General features: G+C 39.6%; 1 protein-coding gene across 4 annotated transcripts in view; it reads right to left on the bottom strand.

The window, feature by feature from the left end:
• Positions 1-13,555, bottom strand: part of CADPS2 (calcium dependent secretion activator 2) — a 1,183,693-nt gene that overhangs the window by 869,432 nt on the left and 300,706 nt on the right. For all 4 annotated transcript variants that reach the window (XM_082254958.1, XM_082254959.1, XM_082254960.1 and 1 more), the window contains exon 8: positions 7,398-7,537. In XM_082254958.1, coding sequence (XP_082111084.1) covers positions 7,398-7,537 — 140 coding nt within the window. The remainder of the gene's footprint in view (positions 1-7,397; positions 7,538-13,555) is intronic.

Raw genomic sequence — 13,555 nt, 5'->3', positions numbered from 1 at the left:
TGGCCAGTGAAAGGTACTGTAAATTAAACCACTACCTTTACTACTACATCTACCCGAGGAGAATTTCACGAAACATTCAGAATTGAAAAAAATTGTCTGATTCACCTTTAAAAATAAAATAAGGGCATATTTTTAAAATAGGGGAATTCAGACACAAAACAAGCAACAGTTGATTTCCTCTGGATCAATCAGAATTTTTAAAATGCAAGGTCTTCTGAGGTCGAAACAAACCGATACAGGTCTTTCCTTATCTTAAATAACAAACATAGTTATAACAAGTACTGTGATACTTCTAGCAGCCACTGGGTTATACTACAGGCTTAGCTATAAGAAGCCAAACAATGTAGTTCATCTATATTAGCTACAGTGCTAGAAGAGCCACTTTAAAATGCCAAATCAGTTCCACAGAGGTAAGTTTGGAGCATTTAAAATAATTTCCTATTAAAAAAATAGTAAAGTAATTAGCGAGTAAACATCTCTGATAGTGAAGAATCTACTTTAACCACTTAAGCCCCGGAGGATTTGGCTGCTAAACGACCAGGGGGTATTTTGCGATTCGGCACTGCGTGACTTTAACGGACAATTGCGCGGTCGTGCGACGCTGTACCTAAACGAATTTGGCATCCTTTTTTTCCCACAAACAGAGCTTTCTTTTGGTGGTATTTGATCACCTGTGCGATTTTTTGATCATGCGCTATAAACAAAAAAAGAGCGTCAATTTTGCAAAAATAGCAATGTTTTTCACATTTTTTATATGAAATTCCCCCCAAAAAAAATGTAAAAATCAAAATTTTTTAACATTTTCGGCCAATTTGTTTTATGCTACCTATGTTTGGTAAAAAAAAAAAAAATTTTGACATTGGGGCGGACAGATCGGACCCTTGACTGACATTTTTGACTCTTTTGGGGTTACCAGTGACATTTCTACAGTAATCAGTGCTATACATATGCACTGTTACTGTAAAAATACAAGGGGTTAACTTTATTTGGGAGGGAGGGGCTGTGTGTGTCCCTAGGGGCGTGCTTTCTACTGTGATTGGCTGTGGCTTGAGCTGTAAGGACACTGATCAACGGATCTACATAGTAGATCCGTGTGATCAGTGTCTTTACACCGAGGAGAATGACAGGCAGCTTGTTTACACAAGCTGCCTGACTTTCTCCCTCTCCCCCGCCGATCGCAGAGTGGCCGGCGGACATCGGGTCCGCCGGTCACACGCGGGGGGTCCGTGACCACACGGGAGCGGGAGCGCGCCTCCGGGGGCGCGCGCTCGCTCCCTAGACCCTCACAAGCAAGCGACGTAGACCTACGTCAGTTTGCCTGTGAGGGGCTGACCGCCGACGTAGATAGTCGTGCGGCGGTCGGCAAGTGGTTAAGCACAATAGAATTATTACCATACAAACTGTGAACATTCAACACCAGCACATGCATAATAATTAGGCATAAAAATATGATTAGAAGAGTATGTCCTCACAGAAAAAAGCTTATTTGGGAATTTAATTTGCAATAATTGTTTGCTGGGTGATAAGATGCAAAAAATGAGCAAGGATAATGGAAATAAGTATAGTTAAATGGGTATCAACAAACAGCAGTACAATACCCTCTCAAAAGCATAACTATGCAATTCACAAAACTGTTGTACTCAATGAGGGAACTTTTCCAAGACTGGAGCAGCTGTGCACGGCAACCAATCAGCTTGTATCTTTCAGTAAATAAAAAAGATAAAATACTGCGCTAACTAAAAAACGTGTAAAATCAGCTGACACCAATCACTAGACAATAAAGTGACAAAAGATACAAAAAGATAAAATAAATGTGCAGCGCTAATGATTAATAAGAGTCCGACAAAAAATGAAAAAAGTCACATGTGAAAATCTCAAAGGTAATTTATTGATAAAAATAAATTGGCATATCAATAGCCGATACACTTACAGACATCCGTGATAAAATGGCATATCAAGTATAAACAGCTGGGCTGACTGAAGTCCTGAAGAGGACTTCAGTCAACCCAGCTGTTTATACTTGATATGCCATTTTATCACGGATGTCTGTAAGTGTATCGGCTATTTTTATCAATAAATTAGTTTTAGCAATATTACGCTATGTATGTCCCCCTTCTTTTTGATACACCATCCATCGTATGGGAGTGGAGATTCTGATTGATTACATCTGTCAAGGACCCACATATCATCCTTCGTGGTCGGTGAATTCTGTTGGGATACATCTTTATTCTCTCAAGCCTGTCTGACCCCCTTGCTGTATGGTATTGGGGTCCCATCCATCTGGTGAGCGCAATTCACATATATCTTCACTGGTGTTGGGATTTGCTGCACAACTAGTTTGTATCTACGTTTGGATCACTTTCATCATTATTACCTTTATGAGATTTTCACATGGGACTTTTTTCATTTTTTGTCGGACTCTTATTAATCATTAGCGCTGCACATTTGTTTTATCTTTTTATATCTTTCAGTGATGGTGTTCCAGGTGTATTGAAGTCATTATATATATTGTCTACACCAATCAATTATATCCATATAGATAAACCTTGTTTAGCAATAAATAAATGGTGGACTTTAAAATCATCTATAATACCATAATGTGAACCATTTCTCAAAAAAACCTAGAAAAAAAGGAATATATATCTTTGTGTCTTTATAAAATTGGTGACTTTTTGGTGATAATAAAATTGCAATTGGTGACACTTGTGTTATAAAACCTTGTGTGACATAAAAACGCATTTAATTAGCAATAAAATATGTAAAATCTGTGATTCATTTATATTTTTGTGCAATAGGTGAAGGAAAGTCCATGGTGATTTAATAAAATCTATTTATTTATTGGTAAACGAGGTTTATCTATATGGATGTAATTGATTGGTGTAGACAATATATATATATAATACCCTCAATACACCTGGAACACCATCACTGATTACCAGCGCCTATTTTTTCACTTATTTATCACTTGTTTTTTTTTTTTAAATAAAAAAGGCAGCAGGTATTTGCATTACACCAGGGCCAAAACATTAAAACCAGGCGCCTTCACCATTTATAATCTATAGCTTGTATCTTTCCTTTTTAAAATTAAACATAAAAAGCTAAAGACAAAACTTTTCATCCATGTTAGGGAATGCTTCATCGACTGACAATATTCACTTTGTGATGTGGACACAAGGCATACAAGGTATTTTGATTCAAATAGCTGCAGGAAAGAAAAAAAAATGACGCTGCACCATCCAGCAATTTGTCTAGAAGTTGTAAGGTTACTCATGGCACCCAGCAAAAGTGCCCACTTCCCCCTCTAATTTTTTCTTTGATTATTGAGCCACCATAAAATCTGACCCCTTAATTTTAGGTATTGCAGTGGGAGGTTATGACCACAAGAAAGGTCTGTTTGCAGACATCATTCTCTCATTAAAACATCCTATCACCTCCTTGAAAGCAGTGCAAGTAAATACTGTACCAACTATAGGCCTTCAACCCAGGTACTAACAGCCCTGAAACAAGACTTTTCCTTTAGTTGGGACAAGCCCCCCCGATCTCTTACTTGGGCATCCAGCTTACGTCTCCGTCCCATAAACTGTATGTTATGAACTACCCTATACTGCTTGAAGTATCTCGAAGAGTTGAAACATATTGGGAAGTTTGAATTGTCCTGGATTGGGGGAGTAGCCACTTTTAAATGAATGCACTTCCGAAAATACTATTTTTTAACATTACCAATTCTGATCCCACACAAATTATTCTCAGTAGCTCACTTATTTAAAATCTATATATGTGGGAGGAAGAAATCCAATGTTTCCTTTTCTACCCTGACCAAACAAACTGAAAGGGGAGCAGGACTTCCTAATATTGTAGATTATTATAGAGCCATTCTAGATCAGCTGAGGGAGTGGTTCTCACCCTCAGGAGAGAAGCTTTGGGTTGATACCAAGCGGGCAGTTATACCTGACCACGATCCCCCTTGCCTTGTTAATGACCTCCACTCTCACTTCAACTATTTCTATCCCAGACTTCCCTGCTATTTTGTCCACTATACAGGCTTGGAAATCTTTGTTGACAATGATATCCCTTCAAGACCCTTTGATTACTGTACATATACCCCTACAGGCATATGAATATTTAATCCCACATCTCAGTATACAGGATCAGACCTTCAGAGATTATAAAACGCGTTGGATCTGGGAGTGAAAGATACATACTGGCAAGTACTATATTCAACATATCTGAAAATCTTGCCTCAAGGGTGAGGTTCTTTAAATCACAAAGGTCTAGAGCTTTTTCACATCAAAAGTCCTTTTGCCAGGGCATATCATTTTTTGTGTGTGTCAATATATAGTAGAACTTGCAAAACTTTCTCCAATGTTGAAACGGGAAGCTGATTTCAATAAATCCTTTTCACAGAAACAGTGTTGCAGGGCTATTTAAATGCACTGTACTTGATCTCGATGTGTTGACCGCTAGGATACGTTTCATAAAATACAACATACTGTAGGTAGTATATGACTAGGTAGTATATGACCTCCTATAGACTTTCTAAAATGTTTCAATCCCACTCTTCCCACTGCTGGAGAAAAATGGAAACATTTAGACTTCCTTAACTTTTCGAAAGTATTAAGATGCCTGAACCACCACTATCAATATGACAGAATGTTAGCTTGTATAGTGGGCACTTGGTACCATGTAATAAAAAAATCGGGGTGCATATTTTGGTTTCAAATAAATTTAAATGGGACTGCGAGCAATCTATGGTGTTGTAAATTTTAGGATGCCACTAGCACTGATCACTCCCTTCAGTGAGTGTGTTGTGAATGAAATAATATAAATATGTGCTGCACAAACTTGTGCAGATTATATTAATTATAAATTTAAACAAATAATTAATTTGTAGTCAAAAAATTTTTTTCACTCTGTGTAGAAAAAAATATATGTATGTGTATATATCAACAGTTGTGCACTGATTAAATCCAAGTTAAACACAATTAATAATTTTCTATATGCAATATAACCATACAATGAATATTCAAACACATTCCATGCAAAGTGACGTAGTGAATTAGTGTCCAATTCCTTATGCCTGGTATCAAAACAAAGTATGCTCCCAATGGGATTTAATCTTCATACAGAGGAGCATACTTTGTTTGGACACTTATAATTTGGATACCAGGCATAAGGAATTGGGCACTAATTCACTATGTCACTTTGCATGATTTATATGTGTTTGAATATTCATTGTATGGTTATATTGCATATAGGGAATTATTGTGTTTAATTTGGATTTAATCAGTGCACAACTGTTGATGTATACACATATATATATTTTTTCTACACAGAGTGAAAAAAAATGTTTCACTACAAATTCATTATTTGTTCAAATTAATTAATTTATATAATTTACACAAGTTTGCGCAGCACATATTTATATTATTTCATATTTTGGTTTCCTTTTGTAATACCTATGCTGGTGACTGAAATCCAGGCTTTGGTTGTACAAATCCAATAAAGCTGTCACACTTGAGTATACAATAGAAACACTGTAAATAGCTCTGGGATAAATGCCCATCCTAGGGAGAAATTCTAATCTGACTTGAGCTCAATATTGTACTCAGTGTGTTTATATTATACTGCTATATTAGTAGCAAGAGATCCTTATTTCAGTATAAAGTACCAAAGCATCTTGCTCCCTTGATTGTGAAGATACAGGTCTAATATATGTACTGATGATTAACATGACTGTTTATGTTGGACTAAGCCATTTTCTATAACCATTTCTACTTTGGTATACTTTTTTTTTTGCTTATACTTAAAATAAAAATTATTGAAACAGAAAAAAAGTAAGAAAATATTACCAGTATAAACATACTTCCTATAGATAAGGAAAACAAGAGAAGGGCACACGACCTAGTGCAATACCGTTAAAACAGTTATTTAAAGATAAAAAAGGTGTCATATCATACTCACATACACATGTAATAAATATGCATGTCAAAGCACTGTATGGACAGATATCCCCCAAGACGTGGACTGTTCCAATGCTGCAGGGAGGAACAGGCCTCCCTGCAGCATTGGAACTGTCCACGTCTTGGAGGATAATTGTCCATACAGTGCTTTGACATGCGTAGTTTTTACATGCGTTTGGGAGTATGATATAGGACACCTTTTTTATCTTTCAATAAATGTTTTAACAGTATTGCACTAGGTCGGTGTGCCCTTCTCTTGTTTTCGTTATCTTTCTAGTTCTTGTGCATACCCATGGTCCTGAGAGGGCAGCAAGACCCTAGGTAATGAAGTAGAAGACACAATCCCTTCCCTTAAGCATAACACCTGAGCGCAGGAGAGTCACTTTTGATACTCTCTATAGACCCTGGCTTCCAGACACTTAACTTAGACAAGAGTGGTGTCACTTACCCTAGAAAAGCAGCCATTAGGGGTCTATTATCAAGCCCCAACATATGATGGTCTTTGGTTATTTGATTTTTTTTCAGTTTTGATTGGCGATACCAGCCCCCCCCCCCCCCCCCATTACCAAAAATGGAAATCTTGGGAGTAACCCTCTATGTATCCTTCATATGCGAAGGTTGGTGGAGCTATTTAAGGTTGAATATTTTATATTTCACTTATCTTGCAACTGCATACCTGTATATATTTTCAATATATAAAGTTATCTCTATATGCCCACCTTTGGTTGATTAGGTTGCGGTTATATGTTCTTTTTAGCATAGTTTATATGTTCCCTGTTGGTTTTGCTAGGTTGGCTCCATTTCCACAGGTTGTTGTCCTTGGGTTCCAATCTACATATCTCCCTATAGCCCATCAGGTATTTGGCACATTACCTTAACCCCCCCCCCCCCCTTTTTTCCTTTTCCTGCCCCTTTTTTTTGTCCCTAGACTGGTTGTTTCCTCCTCCTCCTATGGGTTTTTTTAATACACTTATGGATATACATTTATGTATTTGTTTGTACTTATAGTATTTGAATATTAATATCAGGTATTGGGTCAGATGAAGAGAAACTGAAACCCTGAAGAAGCAGCTTTGACCGTGAATCGCATAGGGAAGCTCTACAGTCTGACTGCCACCATTTTGTTGATTTTATGTATTTGGGGGGGGGGGGGTTCTATATTGCCCACTTAAAAGCTATGAATTTTTAGAATGTTCTGTGTATTTGGTCATATTAGATATACCAAGAGGTCATTGCTAAACACCCATTTGTATTTATCTTCTTTGTTTTGAGTTTTTTTTACCTTAATACAGAAAATGCATTACGTTAAAAAAACGTTTAGACTTTAGAGCCACTTTAAATTTGTATACGTAGAGCATAAGAGCAATGGAGCATATTTGACACATTGACATTTGTAACATGATTGTTTCTTTTTATTAAAAAAATGAACCAGCTTACCCACTATGCTTCATGTGAGGTGGTTTGTCCATCCTTACAGCTAGTTTTATCTTCAGATCGGTATCTTGACTGTTTTTGGGAACAGACATCTTATGAAGCTCTGGTAACTTGGAGCTATTAGGAGTTGGTGCAAGTATTACCTGACAAAGGAAAAGAGAAGGATTAATGTTCAATATGCTGGAACATGTATTAAGACTACAAAGGAAAGTAGCAACATCCCACTGTTTTTTTTAATTAAATAAAAATGAATTGAATAAGATCAAAATACAATCTTGACCCAAACTTTGAGAATTCATCATACACAAAGTGGAAAAATGCATGAGTACAGGTTACCTTCAGTAAACAAAAAAAAAAAGTGTCAAAAAAGATCAGTAGATGCAGAAATATAGGTGCCCAATTATATATGCAAATATGGACTTTCCATGCAAATGTCTAGTTTGCACCTGACCCTCATTTCCAAAGCCTAGTGCAGGGAGCCAACTTGAGTGGTTCTTAGTGAGAGAGCCCTGACTGGCCAGAGAGCTTGTACTAAATAATGTCAACGCATGTTAGGACGTGTGTTAATTCACAGCAAGAAGATACTTTGGCTTTAAAGTATCACTGCTTTGTAGCACAAGCAGAGACTGTGCATGTAATAGGCAAGAATAAATACATATACAAACACACAAAATATATAGTGCTTCACAAAAATGAGTACACCACAACAGATTTGTCAGAAAACCCTTACTTTCCTTTCAGAATCAACATTTTCTATGGAACACTATACTACAAAATACTCCCACAAATGTGGGCCTTGATTGCAACCAAGATTTGTTAATTTGCCCTAACAAATTTATTCAAGACCATGTTGCAAAAATGAATACACCCCAATAAAAGTCTTAGGCGCAAATGTAATTTTAGACAATAAAAATTCTAATTAACAAGAATTGAGCTACAACTGAATCGAATTATTCATTCAACAGGTGTCCAGCAGACAGTTGATTATAAAAGGGCATTACCTAAAGAAAACCCCCTTCCTATTTCATGCTGTCAGCAATGGCACCACATGGAAGAGAAATGTTACAAGGCCTGAGAAAGATAATTGCTTTACACAAGAAAGGTGAAGGCTACAAGAAGATCAGCAAAGCTTTATTTGTCAGTCAGAATAATGTAGCAAAAGTTATACAAACATTTAACAAAGATGGAACTGCAACCATCTCTCAGAGACGTCCAGGCCGTCCAGGAGAGTTAACACTTCACCATGCAATTTCACTGAAGTTAGCTAAAGAAGTAGAAAGCCAAACTAGAGTGATTGTTCCCCATGACACAATACGGTGTACACTGCAGGGGATTTACACGCATGGGTGTCGTCTAAGAAGGAAGCCTCTACTAATGCCCATTGACAAAAAAGCACACCTAGAATTTGCCAGGGCCCATGCTGAAAAAGAAGACTACTGGGACTCTGTACTGATGGTTTCAAAACTGTATGGCGTCGCAAGGGTGAGTACAAAGAAAAATGCATGGTACCTACTAGGGATCGACCGATTATCGGCAACACCGTTATATTGAGGGTCGATACGCACTTTCCCAGATATATCGGAATCGGCCCCAGAAGTTACCGATATTGCAGTGACGTCATTGCGTATGTTGCGCCACGTACCTCCGCACACTGGGAGTCTGGGACAGCTTCTGCAGCCTTCTTAGGCCGCCTCCCTCAGCCTCGTTTAGGAGTCTCACAGTGCGCACAGTGTGTTTTACAGCCGCCACGGCCACATACTGGAGTCTCTGCACAGTCGGGACAGTGAGTGATTCTTTATCAATCATACAGTGCAGTGACCAGTCACAGTGCACAGTATGTTTAACACAGCCGCCACGGCCACCCACCCACCCACAGCTGCCTGGTGCCAGCCAGCCAACCACCCGCACACACCCACAGGCCTGTACCAGCCAGCCAGCCACAGTCCCTGCCTGTACCAGCTAGCCTCCCACCACACAGGGTGCCAGCCACGGTGCCAGCCATCCACCCACCACAGGGTGCCTGCCAGCCAGCCACCCACCCAAGGGTGCCAGCCAGACACCCACCACAGGGTGCCAGCCAGCCAGCCACCCACCACGGGGTGCCAGCCAGCCACCCACCCACCACAGGGTGCTAGCCAGCCACCCACCACAGGGTGCTAGCCAGCCACCCAAAGAGTGCCAGCCACCCACCACAGGGTGCCAGCCACCCACCAAAGGGTGCCTGCCAGCCAGTCACCACAGGGTGCCAGCCAGCTACGCACAACAGGGTGCCAGCCAGCCACCCACCAAAGGGTGCCAGGCCAGCCACTCATCACAGAGTGCGAGCCAGCCAGTTTTTTTTAAGCCTGTATTCAATTCATTAGAGTCTTTCAAATTTCAATGGAGATGGATGCAGATAGAAAAATTAGAAGTGTGGTCTGGGACTATTTCTAATCTCAATCTCCAGGAAAAGCAGCAGCACTGTGCAACACGTGCAAAATGTAAGCATGGGATCAATAACTGCAAAAACCAAAAATACGTCAAATCTTTGGGCCCATCTAAGAGATCATCATGTTGAATTCTATCATGCAGCACAGAAAAAACAAAATTAATCACAAAGTGAAACATCACTATCCCAGGCAACAATAACATATGTTTCAGAAAAAAAAACAGGTGGCTAAAATCGGATGGAAGATCCCAAATGCTGGACAGAGTAATCACAGAGATGGTCACCTATAACAAGCCATTTACAATAGTGTCTGACTCTGGATTTAAGCGGTTGATGTCCATAGTTGAGCCAAGGTACACACTGAAGAGTGACAAGTTTTATCGAACTGAAATACTGGAAAAAATTCACCAAAAGGTCGTTGATAAAGCAAGGACTATGCTGCAACCAGAGAATGCTGGCAACTCACTCATTCACGACTGACTGCTGGTCAGGACAAATAGAATCGCTAATGAGTCTTACATGCCCCTTCATTGACAGCGGATGGTCAGGAAGGCATTTGGTGCTGAATGCAAAAGTGATGCAAGGATCCCACACTGGGGAGTACATTAGAGAAATGTTTCTAGGCATGCTAGAAAAATGGGGAATCACCAGAGACCGAGTGATGCTTGTGCTGCGAGACAGCGGAGCGAACATGGTTAAAAGTATGAGACTTGCTGAAGTGTCAGACCTCGGTTGCATGGCACACACCCTCTAACTTGTGGTAAATGATGGTCTGTCAAACAGAAAGCTTTGCTTGACATAATTAGCATTCTGAAAAAGTGAGCAGGCCATTTCCACTATTCAATCCCTGCCAAGCAGTGACTGAGGTGCATTCAGGAAGACCTTGGCCTAACTATAAACAACTTGATTCAGGCTGTTCAAAACAGAATGGAAGTTAACACTTCACATGCTGCAAAGAATGCTGGAGCAGAAGCAAGCTCTTACCATATATTCAGGTGAATATAGCATTGGAGGGCATTCTTGTCCCACTGCTGATCAGTGGGACATTATAGCCAATGTCATTGAGACCCTCCTCCCCATAGAGGAAGTGACACTAGAGGTGATACAATACCAACCACCTGTGTCATTTGTCATCCCATGTGTGAGAGTGCTGAAGATGCTTCTTCAACATAATGAAGGACCCAAGACACGTGGAATTAAAACATGTAGGCAGGCCATGAGGGACAGCCTCGCCAAACGTTTTGAGAAGTATGAAGAGAATAAAAATGTTGTGCTTGCATTATCTTTTGGATCCTCGATACAAGAACCATCCTGTCTTTTCTGATGATGTATTGGCCAAGGCAAAACAATGACTGACAGAAGATATTCAACAGAAGGCGCAGGAGGTTCCTCTTGCTGAAAAGAAAAGTCAAGAAGAGCAGGTTTCTTCTAATGTGGAAAAGCAGGATGCAGGAGAAAAATGTCCAAAAAGACAACGGACAGAAGAGAAACTTCATTGTGGTCAAATAGATGCCATGTTCAGTGTTTTATTGGGGCCTCATGCGGAGGATTCTTCTAATCAGCAATAATGAGCCTGGATGATGAACTTCATCTCTATTTGAAAGAACCAGTAATTGACAGAAAAAGCGATCCTCTTCAGTGTTGGAAAGACAATGAGGCACGCTACAAAAGACTTGCTTCTCGTGCTAGAAGATACCTTTCTGCTCCTGCTTCCTCTGTACCAAGTGAGCATGTTTTTAGTAAAGTGCAGCAATTTATGAAAAGAAAAGAAGCCGTTAACTGGTGAACATGGTGAAATGTTATGCTTTCTGCACTAGAATATTATTCTACTTAACTGGGAGTATTGAAAGTGTAGTAGTATAGTACGACTAGTGTCCACTCCACTGTCTCCAATCCATTCCACTGTCTAGCTTTTGTCTAGCTTTTTTCCTAGCAGTTTTGCACTGACTGACTGTGCTGCAGTCAGTGCAAAACTGCTAGGAAAAAAAGCTAGACAGTGGGGAGTCAGTGGACTACTGCTGCTGCAGTAGTACTACACTCACTCACTGCAATAATTTTAAATCACTACTGCAGTGACTGCACTACAGCAGTGAGTGGCGCACTACTGCAGCAGTATTCCACTGACTCCAATCCACTGTCTAGCTTTTTTGCTAGCAGTTTTACACTGTCAGTGGACTACTGCTGCAGTAGTGCGCCACTCACTGCTGCAATAATTTTAAATCACTACTGCAGTGCAGTCACTGCAGTAGTGATTTAAAGTTATTGCAGTGAGTGAGTGTAGTACTACTGCAGCAGCAGTAGTCCACTGACTACCCACTGCCTAGCTTTTTTTCCTAGCAGTTTTGCACTCACTGCAGTTAGTGATTTAAAATCATTGCAGTGAGTGCACTACTGCAGCAGTAGTCCACTGACTCCTCCAATCCACTGTCTAGCTGTTTGTTGTTGTCTAGCTTTTTTTTTTTTTTTATAGCAGTTTAATTCGCACTGACTGCAGTAGTGATTTAAAATCATTGCAGTGAGTAGAGTGCACTACTGCAGCAGTAGTCCACTGACTCCTCCAATCCACTGCCTAGCTGTTTGTTGTTTTCTAGCAGTTAAATTTGCACTGACTTCACCTCAGTAGTCATTTAAAAGCATTGCAGTGAGTGCACTACTGCAGCAGTAGTCCACTGACTCCTCCAATCCACTGTCTAGCTGTTTGTTGTTGTCTAGCTTTTTTCTAGCAGTTTAATTTGCACTGGTTGCAGTGTTAAAAATGTTAATAAACAAAACATTAACATGTTCAGTAACATGTGTGTTGAAAATTGTATTTTGCAAAACTTTAAATGTTCAAAATATCGGTGCATATCGGCCAATACCAATATGCATTGGCCAAAATATCAGTATAGGTATCGGCAACGAAAAAACGATATCGGCCGATAACTAGAAACTACAGTTAAACATGGTGGTGGTAGTGTCCTTCTGTGGGGCTGCATGAGTACTGCTGGTGTTGGGGAGCTGAATTTCATTGACGGTATCATGAATTCACAGATATACTGCTCTATATTGAAAGAGAAGATGCTACCATCACTCCGTGCCCTTGGTTGTTGTGCATTTTTCCAACATAACAATGATACAAAATACACATCTAAGGCCACTGTTGCATTTCTGGAGAACATGGTGAAAGTGATTCAGTGGCCAAGTACTGTATGTCTCCTGATCTGAACCTAATCGAACACCTATGGGGAATTCTGAAGAGAAAAGTTGAGCATCACTCTCCATCCAGCATCCAGGCTTTAAAAGAGGTTGTTCTTGAAGACTAGAAAAAGATAGGATGCTGCAATATGTCGCCAACTTGTTAATTCCATGCCTAGAAGACTTGGTGCCTTCCTTGCAAATCATGGTGGTCATACAAAATACTAGATGTAGTAGTTTTTGTTGTGGGGTGTATTCATTTTTGCATTACCTAATTTGAGTAAAACTGAAGATTTTACAATCCAAGTTACAGTATAATATTAACCTTACTTTCATGTAATGAGCTAAACAATTGTTCTATAAAAACTCAGTTTTGTCAAAAATTTGGAAATTGTTCATTGAGATATTGATTAAAATCTTACCTTTCAAAAGATAGGATTTTTAAAAGGTAAGCAGTCATGATTGGAACAGAAAGAGGCCATCCTCCAACTGTTCCCACAAAGTTGGGTGCATGAAATTGTAAAAAATGTCTTGGTGACAAATGACGTGTAGAGAAGCG

The sequence above is a fragment of the Pelophylax lessonae genome (genome assembly GCF_965119305.1).
Source record: "Pelophylax lessonae genome assembly, chromosome: 4".
Lineage (NCBI taxonomy): Eukaryota > Metazoa > Chordata > Amphibia > Anura > Ranidae > Pelophylax > Pelophylax lessonae.
The sequence above is the reverse complement of the archived record's forward strand: the minus strand, read 5'-3'. Positions and strand labels throughout refer to the sequence as shown.